At 39.6% G+C, this 19,890-nt stretch overlaps 1 protein-coding gene across 1 annotated transcript in view; it reads left to right on the top strand.

The window, feature by feature from the left end:
* The window catches only part of ATP6V0D2 (ATPase H+ transporting V0 subunit d2), a gene marked incomplete at both ends in the record, with an annotated part of 46,881 nt that extends 27,287 nt beyond the window's left edge, over positions 1-19,594 (top strand). The window contains 6 exons of the mRNA XM_082858563.1: positions 7,363-7,541; positions 8,742-8,821; positions 10,278-10,355; positions 16,356-16,529; positions 17,739-17,816; positions 19,433-19,594. Coding sequence (XP_082714689.1) covers positions 7,363-7,541; positions 8,742-8,821; positions 10,278-10,355; positions 16,356-16,529; positions 17,739-17,816; positions 19,433-19,594 — 751 coding nt within the window. The remainder of the gene's footprint in view (positions 1-7,362; positions 7,542-8,741; positions 8,822-10,277; positions 10,356-16,355; positions 16,530-17,738; positions 17,817-19,432) is intronic.
* Positions 19,595-19,890: the final 296 nt, after the last annotated feature.

The following is a 19,890-nucleotide window of genomic DNA, read 5'->3' on the forward strand; positions in this document are numbered from 1 at the left end:
CTTCTATGTGGTAGAAGGAAGTGTGGCCATGGATAAGGTTTTTGAAGTGGGACCTACTGAGTGAGAATAATACTCTGATGGAATCCTTGCTTATTAGGTATGTGTATATTTCTTTGCTCTTAGCTGAGAATGCCTACAATAAAAACCACACTGGTAAATACCCCACCTAATGCCCAGATCTTGGTTTCTAATACCATTCTCCCATAAAGGGAATCAGCGTTCCTTGGAGAAAAAGCTAATTTTAGGACTGGGGCAAGAAATATATAAGATGAACTTAAACTGTCTTGGAATGCCAGAATATGAGGACATGAAAAACGAAACAAACAAAACAAAAAACCTGCAATGGTTGGGTATGTTAAAGGAGCACACAGGAGCCAACTGCAAGAGCCCTTAGTGGCTAAAGCTGGAACAATTTGAGCAACAAAATAAAGGAAGTTGTACTGAATTATCACCCCAAATAAAAATAAATGTAAAATAAATATTTATGAGACCATCCTGGTCTAAATAAATGATTGGATAACTGAATAAATGAGGGAGAAGAGACGAATCTCCCTTGTAGAATAATTTGTGTAGATGCTCCATCCTCAAGGAGGGGAACCATATTCCCTACTTCTTAAGGATAGACTGTACACAGTGACTTCTTCCAAAGAGTACAATGTGGAAAGAGGGGGCAGTACCTTCGCAGTGTGGAGACATCTGGCAAACACTGCCTCAGCCAGGTGATCAAGATCAGCACAGTCATAAACTATGCTAATAGTATGTACCTTTGATATGATGGGATGCAAATGGCTCCTTCTACTTAGCTTGTGGAAGTGCAGAAGTAGTCTGCAGGGGTGACTGGGGGAGGTGGGGGGGTGAGGTGGGAACAGAGCCCTTCTCCAAGCTTCTGGATTTCAAGCTTCCAGTTCTTCCCACTACATCCTTTAAGATTAAGACTCCTCCAACTCCATTCTCTCCCTCACTCCTGGGACTCAAAATACACAGCAGCAATGAGTCCCAGAAGGAGAGGAGAAAAGGGGAAAGGCTGAAAATGTATTCAAAGAAACAGTAATTAAAATTTTTCCAAATTTGACAAAACACAAACCTACTGATTCAAGAAGCTGAGTGAACCCCAAACAAGAACAACCCAATGAAATCCAAGCCACGACACATCATAGTCAAACTTCTGAAAGACAAAGACAAAAATGCCTGAAAGCTGTGACACTTGTGGGGGAAAAGCAACGTGAACAATGGTGGATTTCTCATTAGAAACAATGGTGTACAGAAGGAAGGGGTGTAACTTTTTTTTTTTTTTTTGAGGTACGCAGGCCTCTCACTGTTGTGGCCTCTCCTGTTGCGGAGCACAAGCTCCAGACGCACAGGCTCAGCAGCCATGGCTCACGGGTCCAGCCGCTCCGCAGCGTGTGGGATCTTCCCAGACCGGGGCATGAACCCGTGATCCCTGCATCGGCAGGCGGACTCTCAACCACTGCGCCACCAGGGAAGCCCGGTGTAACATTTTTTTAATACTAAAAGGAAAGAGATGTCCACTCCAAATTCTATATACAATGAAGATATCTTTCAAGAATGAAGAGCAACTCAAAACAGTCTCAGATGAATGAAAACTAAGAATTTGTGCCCATAGACCTACCCTAAAATAATGGCTGAACAAAGTTCTTGAAACAGAAAAGAAATGATAAAAGAAGGAGTCTGAAACAACAGGAAAAGAACAATAAAAAAGGAGGAAAATATGGATAAATACAATAGACTTTCTCCTCTTGATTTTGTAAATTATATTTGACAGTTGAAGCAAAAATTAATACTTGTCTGATGTGGCCCTTTCTGTATGCAGAGGAAATATTTAAGACAATTCTATTATAAATAGGGAAGGTAAGGAGATTTTAAAAGAGGAAAGGTTTATACACTTCACTAAAAGTTGTACAGCCACTCTGGAAAACAGTTTGTCAGTTTCTTAAAAAACTAAACATACCCTTACCACGCAACTCAAATTGCACTTCTAGGCATTTATCTGAGATAAATTAAAATTTATTTCCATGTAAAAACTGACACAAGTTTCCATAACAGTTTTTATTTATAATAGCCAAAAACTGGGGGAAAAACCCCCAAAACCAAATGCCTTAAATAGGTGAGTGGTTAAACAAACAAGTATACACATACAGTGGAATACTACTCACCAATAAAGGGACAAATTATTTACATGCAACAACTTGTATGTATTATATATGTCTCAAGGGAATTAAGCTGAATTAAAACAGCCAGTCTCAAAATGTCACATAATATACAATTCCTATTAAATATTATTCACAAAATGGCAAAGTTACAGAAAGAACAGATTAGTATTTGCCAGAGGTTAGGAGATAGTGGGTGGGAAGAGAAGGATGTGACTGTGAAGGGGGTAGCAAATTGGAGATCTTTGGATGATACAATAGTTCTTTACCTTGACTGTGGTGGTGGTTACACAAATAGGCACATGGGATAAACTAACACAGAACTACACACACACAGAGTACCAGTGTCACTTGTCTAATTCTAATGTTTCACTACAGCTATATAGATGTAATTCCTGGTGGAAACTGGGTGAAGAGTACATAGGACCCCTCTGTATTATTTTTGCAACTTCCTGTCAACCTAATTATTTCAAGATAAAAAGCTTTAAAAATGTATGCCATGCTGGTGTGCCCACACAGTAGTAATCATAATAATAACTCATAAAATTTCTTCTAACATTTGAAGCCTGTGATCACAGGAAATGAAAAATTAATATTCAATTATATGTACATAGAGTTATAGAGAGCCATAAAAGACTTTCAATATAAAGACATAAATGCCATATTAGGGTAAAATTTCATCAGAGAATTGGAATAGAAATAACATTTCCAGAAAAAAAAATAAGGAACAACATAATTTCCTTCTGTTTATGTATTTGTAATTGAATAGTGGTAGTGTCTTAGTGAGCTCGGGTTTCTCTAACAAAATGGTATAGACTGGGTGACTTGAACAACAGGAATTGATTTCTTACAGTTTTGGAGGCATGGAAGTCCAAAATCAGGGTGCCATCCAATTTGATTCCCCGGGGAAGGCTCTCTTCCTCACGTGTAGACAACTGCCTTCTCATTATGTCCTCACGTAGCAGAGGGAGAGAGAACAAGCTCTCTGGTGTCTCTTCCTATAAGGACACTAATCCCATCATGTATGTCCCATGCTCATGGCCTCACTTAAACCTAATTAATAGCCCCAAAGGCCCCATCTCCATATACCATCACATTGGGGGTTAGGGCTTCAACATGAATTTTAGGGGGATGAAAATCTGTCTTTAGCAAGTGGGTATTCAGATTCTTCATTGGCTAATTTAATTTGACTGATTTAACAGGTTCATTTTAAATACTGACATTCACAATATACCAGAAATATTTTTGCAGTATTTAAACTTATAATAAAAGTTTTTGTTTGTTTGTTTTTGTTTTTGTGGTATGCGGGCCTGTCACTGTTGCGGCCTCTCCCGTTGCGGAGCACAGGCTCCAGACGCGCAGGCTCAGCGGCCATGGCTCACGGGCCCAGCCGCTCCGTGGCATGTGGGATCTTCCTGGACCGGAGCACGAACGCATGTCCCCTGCATCGGCAGGCGGACTCTCAACCACTGTGCCACCATAGAAGCCCGCCTCAGTTTCTTATGTGTAAAGTGGTGGTAATAACGGTCCTTAGAGCACTGACTTGTGGGGAGGCTTAAATGGGAACATGCATGTAATGCATATAAGGTACTGCATGTATGTAATGTAATGTAGTGTAATGCGTGTAATGCCTGGCACATAGTAACAACCTCAAGAAGCATTGGCATTTTTAAAAATTATTATTTTTACAACCTAAAATTTTTGAAATAGAGTCATTTACTCTTACAATTTAAGGTGACTTCATGATTTTCACAGGTGCCAATATCAAAGTTACAGAAGAAAATATTTAGAAGGGGCTAGAAGTGAAGATGTTTGTCTAGACCATGAGTGGGAGAAAAATTAGCCCAATAGAGTGGGCACTAGTTTTGGCTCTGTTGCTACTAATAAGCACAGTTATTTAAAACATTAGGAGTTTGAGCTAGGTGAGCACCCAGATGTCTTTAAACTCAAACATTACTCAAACAACGCCAGTAGAGATTTCCTTCCTAACCACTGGAGGCAGGGCCCTAGAGTTCTATCAAGATTATACTCTGGAAAGAGCAAGCTGTCTTCTGGGCACATTATCCCCCCGCCATCCCAAACAGCCAATAATAATTATATACCTGGTGTCTATGTGACAGAAATGAGGGAGGGACAGGAAAGATACCCCTCTCCCCTGCCATGGGCCAAATCCTGAGTCTCATTTCATTTTCTGAACAAAACTGTGAGAACTGCTACTATTGTCCCATCTTAGAAACAAGGCCACTTAAATGAGTTGAAATAAAACAATTCAATCTCCATAGCCCTTGCTCTTTGCAATAGAGGGCCTAGCCTCTCTATTAATTTAAAAAAAAAAAGCACTCCAGACACACATGTGCACACATACACATGTACAGGCATAGGCTTGAGTGTTACGTGTGGGCTAAATTCTCACAGCATTGACTTTGGTTTCCCCTGTCAGCGTTGGTCTCATAGTCCTCTGCACATTGGGAAAGTTGGCGGCTCATATGCTGTTACATTACAGGGGTGCTGTGGGGGAGCAATTAAACATCTGGAGTCTGCTAAGGATTATTAAGTGCTGGCAATTCCCCTCTCAGGTAATAGCTTTTGAGCCATAAGGGGACAGTTAAATAAGCACTTCCATTTTAATATCATTTTCAAGAGATAAAAAGGGTTCTAAAATTCCATAATGTCCAAATTTGGTACTGCTGTTTGGGGGAGTGAAGAAACTTCATAGTCATGTGCTTTTTATAAAGGGATAATTGCCTTCTTCTAAACTTCTTTAGGTAAAACTTTTATTGGGGTACATTGCGGAAGCTCATTTGCAATGCAGGAGATTCTTATCCTGCTGGAAATGCATTCTTGCACAGGAAGTCAGTAACCCTTGCGCCAGACTCCAGTGACAGGGCTTCTAAGTGGCCAGGTTCATTTTCATCCAGTGAAAGGTGTTCTTTTCAAGCCTTAATTGTGCAGTAGTTGAGTCCCATCACTGCCAAACGTGGAGGACCTTGTCTCATCGCTTGGCTGTCCTTTCCGTCTTCTGAGCCGCCACCTCAGCCTCTTGGCCGCCTCTTTCCCCTCAGCTCTGAAATGTGTTCTCTTCTCTCCCACCTTAAAAAACAACAAAAAAACCCAAAAATACACCCAAACTGAAAGTCCAAAGCTCCTCTGGCCCCCGGGTCTCCATACAGTTGCTTTCCCCTGCTTTATAGTTTAAACTCTTTTAAAAAACAAAACAATTAAACAAACCAAAACCCTCTGTACTTCCCACTCATTTTAAACACACAGTGGTCAGGTTTCTGGCTTCTCCCCTTTCCCTTCCACAAGCAAACTCCACTGAACATGTTTTGTGGTGCCAGATGACCTCTTAGTGGCTGCATCCTGAGAACACCTTGCTTCAATGTCTACCCTGACTTTCCTGTGGCCTTTAACCTCTTCCTAGAATTCTCTTCCCTGGTTTTCTTCCTACCATCTGGTCATTCCTTCTCAGGTTCTATCAAGGTCCTTAAATGTTGGGGTTCCCCAGAGTTCTCAGGACAGAACTCTTGACATACACTCTAGAATGTGGTCTCAAGCATTCCCAAGACATCTGCTTCCACCTTTAAACTAGCACCCCCTGCCCACGCTCCCTAAATGTCTCTGGTCCACAGCTGTCTCTTCAGGACTTAGACGTCCGAGGCCTATTGGGCATCTCCTCCTGGGCATCTAAACTCATTCGGTCCAAAACATCAGCTCCCACTACAAGCCGTTCTTCCTCCAGTGCTCTCATCTCAATAAATGGCTCCAGCTTCTAACTGTTAAACCTAGAAACCTATGTGTCATCCTTGACAACTAAACACAGCATAATCTGAGCGTTAAGAGAAAAGTTTCAGAAGCAGGCTGTCTGAGTTTGATTCTCAGCCCTCTTCATTTGTTAGCTGTGTCGTTATGGGTGAGATTTTTACCTGTCTGGGCTGCCAGTACCTCATCTATAAAACGGAGGTAATAATAGTACCTATCATCATCACAGTGTAATTATCGTGATTAAATAAAATAACTTTTGTAAAGCACTTTACTATATAAGTGTTGGCTTACTTCTTATCCTGTTTTAATGCATATTCTATCTACATAGATCATAATTCCCCCTGTCCTTGACGTATTCAGCATCTCCCATTGCCCTCAATCCAAATTCCTCATCTTGTCTTTCAGGACCCTGCATGTTCAGACTGGGCCCCACCTCCAGTGCTCAGCAGGCAAAAGAACGTCCTTGTTCCTGGCCCTCTTGTCTCTGGGGCTTTTCACATGCTCTCCCTTCTGCCCGGAAGCACTCTTTCCCAGCCACCGCTTTTGCTTGGACAGCTCCTACTCATTCTGCAAGTTGCAGCCTGAATGTCACTCCCTAGGAATTCTGATCCCAGACTGGTTTAGTGCCCAGCTCTGAATCTCCACACCACCCTGTAATCTCCTTTATGCAGACTGTATGCTGCACTGCAATGTACCAGTGCCTCCCTTAAACTGTATTTTCTGTGAAGGAAGCAGCTATGTCTCTCTTACTTCTTGACCTCATTGCTTGGAATATCCTGGGTAGAGCTTATATTGAATAGAGAAATCACATAAAGTGTGAACCTATGGGCTCTTGGGGTTCTGGGAGGGGAAAAGGCTAGAAAGTTGACTATCTGCTCTCACAGGAGGAAAAAAAACCAGAATACTTTAATTTTTAATATATAAAACATTTTAATATTAAAATTACTAAATATTTTTATTTATTTTTAAATATTTAAAACTTTGAATACTCAACAATGAGCTTCATCAAAGATTTAAATAGTCAGTTTTTGAAGTATAATGAAACGCTTTAGGTCTGTGTTTCTCAACTTTTTAAGCCCATAGTCCATTATGAGAAACCAAACAATTTAACACCCTCACTACTGTCTGCCCCACCCACCACATTTGGCATTTACTGTGTAAGGGTCATCTGTGTGGTCCCACCAGTCAGGTGTTATAACTGTGAACATGGTTTTTCAAACTATGGTACCCTCTGAGAGTCAGATATTTTACCACACCTACATCTCTCAAAACCCAGAGTTTAAAATAAAAGGAGATATATATTTCCTTAACGAAAGCGTGTGTGCCTGAAATGTGTGTGGGGGGTTTGTTTTGTTTTTTGTTTTTTACCTGAGGGATGCTTCTTATTCTCATGCAACTGTTTTCCTAACGATTGAGCCCTCTTCTACACCAGGTGCAGTTACATGATAGATAATGTGATTCTACTGATGAACGGTGCATTGCAAAAAAAATCTGTGAAAGAAATTCTGGTGAAGTGCCACCCGTTGGGCCGTTTCACAGAAATGGAAGCAGTCAACATTGCAGAGACACCTTCTGATCTCTTTAATGCCATTCTGGTTGAAACACCATTAGGTATGAATGCATAAATAATTGCACAGCTGCTTGTGTATGTTATCACAGTATTAGAAAATGCACTTTCAATTCACAGTTTTCTCCATGAATATAGTGTCGTACTATACAGATTCCTAGAAGTGAAATGGACATTAAAGAATCATCTGGTCCAGCTCCCTCATTTTTCAGATCAAGACAATGAAGTATACCAGATCACATGCAAACCATTTGTAGCTGAGAAGGAGTTAAGGCTCATCTCCCAACCTCCAAACCCCTGTACTTTGTTCCTGACCATAGCAAATAAATAATAGAACTTATAATTTTTCAAAAAATTAATTTTCTAGCTGGGTTTTGTATGCTTAGTTCCTTATCTTTTCATTTTAAATTTCTGTCTTAATAAGGCTGCATATAGGAAACATTTTGTTTTAGGAAATTTAAGAATGCCATTTTTCTGAGATGCTCAGGAGTGTCTGTCTAATGACCTGAAGCAATGATGAAATAAATAATAATTTCATTATAATTTGGCACTGACAACAGCTGTAGCATTTAAAATACTAATGGGATAATTTTATAGTTATTGTCAGGAAACCTGGATTATAGTTATTCACTGTTGATCATTCATCAAAATAGTTGCTGTTTAAAACAAATTTTAAAAAGAAAAAAATTACATCTTTATTAAGTGTCCAGTGCTAATGGAGCATAGCATGGCAGAAAGAGGGTGAGTCTGAAAGCAGATATCCCTAAGCATGACAGGCTCTGCCCACCACCAGCCAGGTGACTTGGAACAATTCATTTCACTCCAGTTTCCTCATTTTAAAAACAATAATATCTTACTATAACAGAGTTTTGAAAACTAAGACGGTTTTAATACAACTCAATGATTGGCACATAGTAAGGTTGCAAATGGTAAATATTACTGTTATCTAAAGGCGGGTGTCGGGGGCCTTCAAAAAGTAAAACATAAAGTGAGTAGTTCCAGGTTGTGAGGATTAAATAAGTTCAAGTATATCCAGTGTTTAGTGACAGCTTGCACAGAGCAAATGCTTCCTAAGTAATCACCCTTCTTGTCACCATCACTGTTAGCCTCACCGAGTCTGTGGATTGCCACTCCACAGTGTCCTAGTTAGGGGTGGGCAGAGGGTGGTGCGTTCAGGAGACATTTTCTACAGTTTATAATCATGTTTTGATTAATTTATTTTGTACAATAATTTCTGCTTTCAGCTCCATTCTTTCAAGACTGTATGTCTGAAAATACTCTAGACGAACTGAATATTGAAATACTGCGCAATAAACTGTACAAGGTAACTGTTTCCCCCAATATTATGTTCTTCTTTATTACATAATGCATCGTAACCAGAGTTCTTTATTAAATGTTACTTGCCTGTTAGCCAGCTGCTGAATTATGAAGCTAGGCATACTGGGGACAAAGCTCTTTTAGTCCTGGCCTGTCTTCTAGTTAAATATATGTATGTCAACTTCTCCCAGCCAGCAAGATCCTTGAGAGGATCCCATGCATCTCTGTATCCTTAACTCTTTACATGGTGCCTGGAACATAAAAGGTGTCAATTGGATGGATGGATGGATGGATGGATGGATGGATGGATGGATGGATGGATGATGGGTGGGTGGACAGATGAGTGTGGTGAACCATATGAATCCATTTCAAAAGAACCAGCATACATAGTGAACCTTGTGTTATGTATGTCCATCTCTGTCCTCAATCCTGTTACCAGAGTCCCTGAATTTCACAGTTAATCTGTCCACACAATTTTAATCTACTGACAGTGTGCAGCATACCAAGATGACCATCTGTGGACACAACATCATAGGCACCACTTTGTATAATCTGACCAGCTCTCTGTCTGGACTATGCTACCGCCATTTGAGTCATTCTGTGTAAAAAGGGCTTAGCAAAATATATCCATTTTCACTCACACCACTACAGCATCTTTGGACACTCTCATAGAGTACCTGAATGAATATATATATATATATATATATATTCATATATGTATACATTGCCATGCTGTATATCTAGCTTCTTATGCTGAAACATATGGGCCTCAAAAGCATTGCATTGCAGCAGTTTTCCTTTTTATATAAAGATTTATGGGCTTAGAGGAAGCATCCCTGAGATATAGCTAACAGAAGGTGCTGTTTTAAGCATTTATAGGCATTAGATCACTTAATCCACCCAGCAAAACTATGTGCCATCCTCATTCCTCAGGTGAGAAAACTGAAGCACGGAGAGGTAAATTTACTTGGCAGAAGTCAGTTAGCTAGTAAGTAACAGATTTGGGACTCAAACACAGGGCTGCCTCTACAGCCTAGACTCTGCCTTTCCAGTGTATCTTCCATGCTCAATGCCATCCCAAATGTGTCTCCTGAGCACATTAAATATCAGCATAGGACCAAATCTAGACTTATTTGCAGAGCTCATAAGAGAGTTTGGCACTCTTGTTAGAATAGCAAGAATTAACAGTGAGAAATAATCCAAGAGGCATGTAAAAAAGTGCTTGTTGAGTAATTATAAGTTATGATAAGTACAATTTTGTTCTTTTGTGGAGTTCCTTTTTTAGGCTGTGCAATGTGCTTCAAGGTGAAAGTTTACACCAAATTTATTATAAAATACCTCCCTAGGGGAGAAGTAATTCAATTTCCATTAAAGAGTTTAATAACCCACGGAAAGCTGATCTAGAAATTTCCAAAAGGAAAATATATTCATTTTCTTGCCTTATGATCTTTCTTCTTTTTAAGTCTTACATCGAGGCATTCTATAAATTCTGTAAGAATCATGGTGATGTCACAGCAGAAATTATGTGCCCCATTCTTGAGGTAAGAAAGAGTCCTTGAATTTTTTTATGTCAAATAATGTGCTTATACACTTTTTATTTATATAATCCTACCAATTTTTAAAATCTTAGAAGTTCTTTTATTTAGAAATAAACTAGCAGTATATTTTATTGTACATATATCATTTGATGCCTTCAGTTAAAAGAGGTATTTTCTTAGTTTTCTACATAGAAAAGTTACTTTGGAATTAGAAAAGAATGTTTTTGATAGAAGTTTGATCATGATTCACTTTGATGTAGTATGAAGAAAGCAGATTATAATTAGTTAAAAATTTAGTATGCTTTGGACAATTGGTGCACTATAGGTACTCTTATAATAATCACCAACTTCCCTCCCAAAATTGGGCAGCTGGGGACCCCCACAACTTGGCAACAAAGTCTACTGTGGGCATGGTTACTTATATAAATCCTAAAATAAAGGTTGCCCCAAACAACCATTGAGCATCCCCACTCTTGGCAAGAAGATTCTATGGGTAGTGATTCACAGTTGGCATGCCCACTTAAACCTCACAATGTGTCAGATGCCACCATTGGTTCCAACCTCTCTAAAAGAGAATAATTATATTCTCTTTAATTCCTCTTTATCATCACAGATTTCATCTGTGCCCACAGGACCTCTTGTCTGCAATGTCAATCTGCACATGCATGAGGGACCCAGGCCAGAGATCAGAATGGTCTGAGGGGAATTCTGGGCGTAGTTTGCACTGAGTATTTGACATAGATCACTCTTGCTGGCTTCCTATTTCGCTTGGATCTTAAAAAAAGAAAAAAAAAAACCATTCTGGGCTTAAAAAGCTCTTGCTTTGCCCTGTGAAACAAAGTTTTATCTAAAGAATATCTTTAACCATTAGATTATCTGTTACAGTGGCTTCTACACTGGTGGGTAGATAATTTAAGCTGTTCAGTGACTTCTGATTTCAAGAAAAGCCTGATAAGAACTACCCTTTGGGTATGAAGAGAAAAAAACCTGAAATAACCTCATCTGCATATATTTCAACCAAATGTTCTGAAACTGCATTTGATAAAATTAGCTCCCCTCAAATACCTAATTATTAACATCTTACAGTTAAAGATACTGTTAAAACTTTAAGGTCAAAGCAGTCCTTGAAGTCAGAATTCCTTGGAGAACTCCAAAAAATATTTTTTGTCTTTATCTATATTATACAGACAGTGCACATCGATAAATAACATTTTTTTTCATGGCATGCTAATTGTCAGAAAGCGAGTAAGTCTCTTCCAGTCATGCTGATAACATAACACAAGCAGCCTAGTGACTCTATGAAGCTCCCCCATTTCTTTTCATAAATTTAACTACTAGCCACACTATAAAAAGCCACATTATCTCTGGCTCAAAAATGTAGTTTGGGGCTTCCCTGGTGGCGCAGTGGTTGAGATCCTGCCTGCCGATGCAGGGGACACGGGTTCGTGCCCCGGTCCAGGAAGATCCCACATGCCACGGAGCGGCTAGGCCCATGAGCCATGGCCGTTGAGCCTGCGCGTCCGGAGCCTGTGCACAGCAATGGGAGAGGCCACAACAGTGAGAGGCCCACGTACCGCAAAAAAAAAAAAAAAAAATGTAGTTTGTACATGGCATAATTCCTGTGGTTTAGAAATGGTTCATGTACTTTATACCTACAAAATATGTAGGAAAAGATTAATGTTAAAATTAATAACCTTCACACCTGTCAAAATGGCTATCACCAAAAGGAATACAAATAACAATTGTTGGCAAGGATGTGGAGAAAAGGGAACCCTGATACACTGTTGTTGGGAATGTAAATTGGTGCAGCCACTGTGGAAAATAGTATGGAGGTTTCTCAAAAAACGGAAAATAGAACTACCATATAACCCAGCAATTCCACTACTGGGTATATAGCCAAAAGAAACAAAAATACTAATTTGAAAAGATACATGCACCCTAATGTGCATAGCAGTATTACTTACAATTGCCAAGGTGTGGAAGCAACCTAAGTGTTCATCAACAGATGAATGGGTAAAGAAGATGTGTTACACATATACAACGGAATACTACTTGGCCATAAAAAAGGATGAAATTTTACCATTTGCAGCAACATGGATGGAATTGGAGGGCATTATGCTAAGTGAAATAAGACAGAGAAAGACAAATATTGTATGATATCACTTACATGTGGAATCTAAAAAATAGAACAAACCAGTGAATAAAACAAACGAACAAACAAAAAGCAGACTCACAGATATAGAGAACAAACTAATGGTTACCAGTGGGGAGAGGGAGGGGGGCAGGGGTAATATAGGGGTAAGGGGGACAAAAAGGTTATTCTGGGATTATATGAAATGTGAAACTTCAAAATTGTAAAGCACTTAGTATTTAAAGAATCTTTCATTCAATAAAAAAAGAAAAAATAATAACCTTACAGAGGTATACAATGGCACTATTAATAGCTAACACTTATTATATACCAGATACTATCCTAAGTGCTTTATATACACAAATTCACTTGGACTTCAAAATAGCACAATGAGATGGGTAGTTTAGTACCTCATTTTCAGAAGGGACAACTGAGGTGCAGAGAAGGCTAGTAAGTTGCCTGATGTCAAACAGCTAGTAAGTGGTAGTGTCAGGATTTGAATACAGGTAGTCTGCCTCCAGTTCTTATATGTTTATCTATGTTAAATTATGTCTACATCAAATTCACCTGCACAGTTCTTTTGTATAAAAACTGCTCTTCTGTGCTAATTCTTAAGCAAGATCATACTGCACATGCTACAAAAATCAGAAGTAAATGAGAATTATGTCTTTGTAAATGTAAAAAGGATAGCACAGTATTAGCAGAATGCTTATCACCAGGAGGATTTGGTCAAAATACTATATACCCTGTGTTCTCTTTGTCCCTTTCCTATACCCATGATACTACCTTATTAGATTAGATTTTTTTCAAGCTGTGTTAAAAATAAAAATCCATTTAACTATCTTTGTACATTTATATAAAAATATCAGTTATGTATGTTATGCAGTTATAACATTTCTAATGATATGATTGGAAGAGGCTTGTCAGTTTTATATAAATATACCAGATCATGTAATTACTTCCCCTTTTATTTGTGCAACTATAGAGCACTTAGAGTTTCTGAAGTTCTTCCATATTCTCATTTGATCTCATTTGATAGGAGACTTTAAAAGACTGAATACAGTGGAAGAGGGCATTAACCTAGGTTTGCAGGTTAAAATGTGACCTAATCACAAGACTGTAGCTTCATATTTAAAAAAAGAAATTTTTTATGGTCCAGACAAATGTGCTGCAGTATACTGTTTGCCTCTTATTCCTGCTCTTCTGACAGTCTGTAAGGTTAACGCAGCAGTGAAAATAAGCACAGAATATGTTTGTTTCATCTCCCTCGGTCAGTACACATGCTAATAAGGCTCCCACCAGGGAGACCCTTCCTCCTGTAAGGAACTGGCCAGAATTTTTGACTCGATGAGCCCAACTCCATCATGAGCAACGGATAATGGTTTTGAATACATCAACACTGCATGGTTATCTTTTGCAACAACAACAAAAAATAAGTTATGGTTTTAAAATGCGTGAGTGTTTGAAGGGTAGAGTGAAAGGAAAGACATCCGACGTACACTGTACCACACAGGCTGGCTGCCCTCTGAAAATGATACAGGGCTTACAGGAAACTAGTACCACCCCATCTACTGTCCTTCATAATCAGATGTCATAGCAAACTGTCTGCTTAGGGATGGTCAAAGACAGCATAGCTCCTTTACAATTCAAAAATTACAGTTCTTTTCACTAAGAGAATACACATACACACACACACACACACACACACACACACAGCCTCTAGGCTAGAAGTAGTAGATAGTTATAATAAAAGGGAAATATAATAAGGAGTCAAAGGAAATCATATCTAATTAGAGAGGAAAGAGAAGGGCTCCTTAAGAAAAAGATTACATTTGATGGAACCCTCAAATGCAGGTAGGATTTCAACCTGGAGAGTCATGGGATGGAGTATGTTCTCTGTAGGCAAAGGGAACAAGTGTTAACCAGGACAAGAAGTTGGAAAGTGTGTGGCGTGTTCAGATAACCAGCTGCATCAGTCAAAGTCCTCTCTTCTTGGCATGGCTTGTGAAGCCTTTCCTATTCTCTTCCCAGCTACCTGTCCATCCTGCCTCTCCAGCTGCTTCCCCGGGGTTTGAGCTATGGCCATTCCTCCAAAATGTCATGCTCTACTCCATGAAGCTGCCTCCTCTGCTTTGCATACCTGCAGTGCTGCCTACCTGGCCCTATTTCTCTCCTTATTATTCTAACATTCTAGAACTAGAAAGGACGTTGAAGGTCATCTGGGACAATTAACTCCATTGTTGCTCCCCCTGCCCTATTATTTCAAGGTTTTTTTATTGCCATGAAATCTCCCTCTTGCATTTCTTCTTTTATTCCTGGACAGTCTGAAATTACCGACAGGACTGGATATATTCAGTAGCCAGAGGCAGCTGCCTTTGCTTCTGAATAAGCCCACTCCTCGCTTCTGGCGCACCCACAATTTCCATGAGAACAATCAAAAGGATCAGAAGGAACCAACTCTCACTGTACTGATAGGAAACACCTGTTCTAACAAAAGAGTTCCAGTAAAATCTGGTACAAGTCTGGATTTGTTATTAATTAGTCAAAAATAGTATTGTAGAGCAATTCATTTCAACTTTCGTGTGTGTATGAATAAGCTCGGAATCTTGTTAAAATGCAGATTCTGGTTTACTAGGTCTGGACTACGGTCTAAGATTCTGAACTTCTAACGAGCTTCCAGGTGATGTCAAAGCTACTAATCCTTGAAACACACCTTGGATAGCAACATTGTAGAGAATAATAGAGAATTTTTAAAATAGTAGAACCATAGTAGAACCGTGGACCATTCCACTGGATTTAGTAAACAGTTAAGATCTTCCTTGTGTCAGGCACTGGATATGCAAAAATGAACAATCAACGAGAGAGACATGATCTCTCAAAGATTTTAGAGTGTGGTGGGGTGAAAGACACATGCACAGATTTTAAAATAATGTGGTAAGTGCAGGTTGCTTTGGGTGGATGGAGAAGGCTTTCTTAGCCCAAGGATATCATGGCAAACTCCCATGGTGGGCAGAGGAGATGGCCATGGAGGACAGACTGAGATGAAATAGTCAGAGTAGGTAAAAGGAAAACTAAGAGGAGTCCAAAGGAAGAGAAGGCAATTTCAAGAAGGACTCCGTGGTTAGATAAGACAGAGAGGCCTGACGGGCTGGGAGCTTGGGTGCCTAGTGGTGCTCAACACAGAGAAGACAGGCAGGGAGTACATGTGACCCACTTGAGAGATCGTGTAGCCAAACCCCACCATTTACAAATAAGAAAACTGAGGCCCTGAGAGGAAGATCACTTGTCCCGAGCCCTGTAATCCTTAGCTACAGACTTAAATTTATTGATATCTAACCTAGAACTTTAAAGAAGAAAAACAAAACCAGGAAAGCACAAACGAATTGTAAGTAGCACAGTTTCATTACGTAAAAAATCCTACTGACATCAACAATCAGAAAGGGATGTTTAACATGCATGATATGCACATTTTGTGCTAAACACTCTGCTAAGCCCTTCTATTTACATTACCTTGTTCTGTCTCTGAATCGACCCCAGCAAGTAGGTATTATTCCAATTATCATGGAAGACACATTTGAGACTCTAGTGGCCTACATGAGAGAGACACATGAGTAACTACTAACAGAGAGCCTGGGAACTGAAGTTTAGTGGGAGGTCCTGGGCTCCTGGGCTGTTGTCACTGCTGTGTGATCCTTCTCTGGCAAGCAGAGTTACTCCGTTACAGGAAGAGACTACGGGAACATTAATAACACATGTCTGTATTATAATTAGACATAGATCAGGAAAGGAAAGCAAATCATTTTGGAAATGAATTTGTCTAGAGCGTCTAGTAGATGGTTCAATTTCACTGATTTTATGTCTTGCAAATTCAGTTTGAGGCAGACAGACGTGCTTTTATCATCACTCTTAACTCCTTTGGCACCGAGTTGAGCAAAGAGGACCGCGAGACCCTCTACCCGACCTGTGGCAAGCTCTATCCCGAGGGACTGCGCCTGCTGGCCCAAGCAGAGGACTTCGAGCAAATGAAGAGAGTAGCGGACCATGGAGTATGTGTTTATCCCGGGTTCCCGAAATGTCTTGTGTGGTTTCATCACCTGTACTTTAGAAGCCCGCATATCACATTTACACTTCCTATCTATCTAAAACATTTATAATGTTTGTGCAATAGAAAGCAGTATCTCTTGCTGTAATGTCTCTCCCAAAGAAATACGCTGAGTTTCTAACCCAAGCTATTGGTGTTTTTTAAGGTCCCTGCCAAGCAAGTACTTGTTTAAATCTCCAAGGAACGGTCATTTGAGCCCTTTTTTTTTTGAAGTGCTTGATAAAGCAAGTTCCCCAAGAGACTGGTGCAGTGTTCTGGAAATGTGAGCTCATGCCAGAGTTATGTAAAAGAGCCTGACCCAGCCATTCTTTCAAGTGCCCATTGGGCAAACAGTGTTAGGTACAGACTGTCTACTTGAAGGACAGCAGAAAATATGGACATACTGTTTATACCACTCCCTTTGCTCAGTGTCCAGGATTTGGGAAAGAAAGGAGGGCTGCTATGTTCTCTCCCACTCCAGCACCCAATTGCTCTTAGAGAGCCTGAAGCTTCTTAGGTCAAGGTTATAACCTCATCCCCTGGTACCGTTCCTTCTGACCTGCAGACAGTAACATACAGACCCTCCAGGTAGCTTTTCTAGAACTGGAATGACACCCCTCTTATCTTTGCCTATGGATTTCCGAAACCCTCCAGGAAAGATAAGCCAGCAGACAATGCGTGAACCTTTGTGACATCTCTTGTGTCACTGCAAGAGGTTCTTTAGCATAATATTAAAATTTGAGTTTCTCCCCAATTTCCACCCATTCCTCACTTGAAATTCCATAATGAATTTTAATCAGTTTTCATCTCAAAGAACCCATGAAGCCATACTGATTAAACCACAAGCACTCCTTTAGCCTCTATAATGTGTCTAACTAGCCCTAAGAATCAAATGTGGAAATCAGCTCAGTGTACACTGAAAGTAGAACTGCTTTTGCCTCTTGCCTTGTAGGCCTGAACAAGCCAATAGAATGGAATGCCATCTGTACTCTCGTTGTTTGGATTTTTTGGTATTTCCTCAAGAAGCCAAAGATCCTACAAGAAAAATTGAGGCCTTCTGGATAGATTTTCTAAGATGGGTGCACAGTTTCTATATTGCTGGAAAAATATAGTTTTTATATTTATAAAAAATGAAAATTTGTTAAAAAAACAATTTCTTGTCTTTGTTTTTCAGGTATACAAGCCTTTGTTTGAGGCTGTAGGTGATGGCAGTGGGGGAAAGACATTGGAGGATGTGTTTTATGAGCGTGAGGTATGATGTAAATGGAAATGCTGCTAGCTTATGCACTCTTTTTCTCATATTCTGGGTCTTAGTATTTCTTTTTTTTTTTTTACTTGGGTTTTCTTTTTACAGTTTTCTTTTTACAGTTGATCAGGCCAATTGATTATATACATTCATAGTTTGAATGGGTATTAGTTAGTATCTCTGCCTTGGAGAGTCAAGGCACTGTGGTTCACATATGATGGCTTCTTGTGGGATTGTCATATCCAGACAGATGTGCACATAGCAAAGTTCTGGAAGTAAGGCAGCCATTCTGTAATTATCTAGAGAAACAAAGCTAAGATGTTCTCATGATCACATATTGACTGTCCCCAGGGAGCACACCCTGTTAAGTGCATCCCACTCGAATCTATCCCTTTTTCAAGAAGGATTTATCACTCCTGCACACAATTAGAACACTTAGGAATTATTTGCATGGAAATCCATCCCATCTAGATTATTCTCTTTCCCTGAAAAGGCAGAAGAATACTTGATCCATTTATAGCCAATTCCTGAGCTACTGAAGTGTGCAACAAGAGGACTTTGGGGAAGTGTAGCCAGGTAAAGCCCCCCAAATCTGGAGACTTTTTTCTAGTGTACTTTATCCATTTCCCTAAAACCACTGGTCCTTCCATCTGATTGGAACTAACAGAGAACCCTGAAATTCACCCACACTTTAGGGTTAAACTGGCTTGAGAAAGCAGTATGGGGGTCTTCCTGTAAGTCCTACTCTAGACATTTTCCAACGATTCTCTAGAAAGAAGTAAAAGCAATGCAAGTATTCCCATATAGTAGGGGTATTTTAAAATTCCACACTATTGCCCTTCTGCTGCAAAGACAGCTGTTAAAGGAGTTGCCCTTGCCAGGAAAAATGTGTGACAGTTTCTAAGAGCAGGGGGCCTCCCCTTCCTGACTGCTTTGCTTGAGGTTTTCAGAATTACGTGTGGGACTCGGTACCTCTTCTCCTTTTTTCTAAATGGAAAAGAATAAAGGAATTGTTCCATTTCAGACTGTACCCCAGTTAAAAAAATGTTTTTTGAAAATTTTCTTTTACTGATCTGCCTTCTGCAGAAAAACACTATTCAACTGTATGTTAAGTTGCTGCAGAGCATCCTAAGGAAACTCATAATATCACCTGGTCCAAATTCCAGAGGCCTGTGACATTACCCTGAAAGGGAGTTCAATAGCCTAAAAACCACCTTAAAATTTAAAAAATTGTGGCCAAGGAAAAATACTTTATCTAAATGAGACCAGCCTACTAGCTAGAAGCCAAATAAATATTACAAAGTCACACACACACACACTCCAAAGTCCTCCTAGGAATCTTGGTGCTAGCAGTGCTGCTGAGATTTGGAGCTTGTCTTATGATTTTACAAACTTACTTTTTACACTACTGTTGTCTGCCTTTCTCTGCAGAGTGACGCTCTCCCTTTAGACTTGCTGAATTTCCTACTGCTTTCCTTTCTTTGACACAATTTAGAAATTGTCTATTTAGATACAGATAAGCACTGCACAAGCACAAACCAGTCTGTAGCTTAATATTATTTAATTAAAGTAGTATGTTCCAGAAGAGTTGATGGTCCATGGTTTTTTTTTTCCTTCCCCAGGTACAGATGAATGTGCTGGCATTCAACAGGCAATTCCACTATGGTGTGTTTTATGCGTATACCAAGCTGAAGGAACAAGAAATAAGAAATGTCGTGTGGATAGCCGAATGCATTTCACAAAGACATCGAACTAAAATTAACAGTTACATTCCAATCTTATAACCCAGTGAGGGGCCTGAAATGCATAAAATCATAAATGTTAAAAGGAAGTTACTGAGGGAAATAGGAGTTGTGTTATATTATCTAGATCACACAAAACTAAGCCACGCTTCACTTCATGAATTGCAGACTGACTGGAAACGCAGCAAGCCAACCCTGAAACAAAGCATTTCTTTTTCTTCCAGAAGCTTCCACATCTTGCTTCCACATTTATGTCTCATTCTTCACCTTGCCTTAGACATTAATTTTAATTAACCCTATAGTACTTTTCCTATTCTTATTTTTGTTCTTTTAAAAAT

The sequence above is a fragment of the Leucopleurus acutus genome (genome assembly GCF_964270905.1).
Source record: "Leucopleurus acutus genome assembly, chromosome: 17".
NCBI classification, from domain to species: domain Eukaryota; kingdom Metazoa; phylum Chordata; class Mammalia; order Artiodactyla; family Delphinidae; genus Leucopleurus; species Leucopleurus acutus.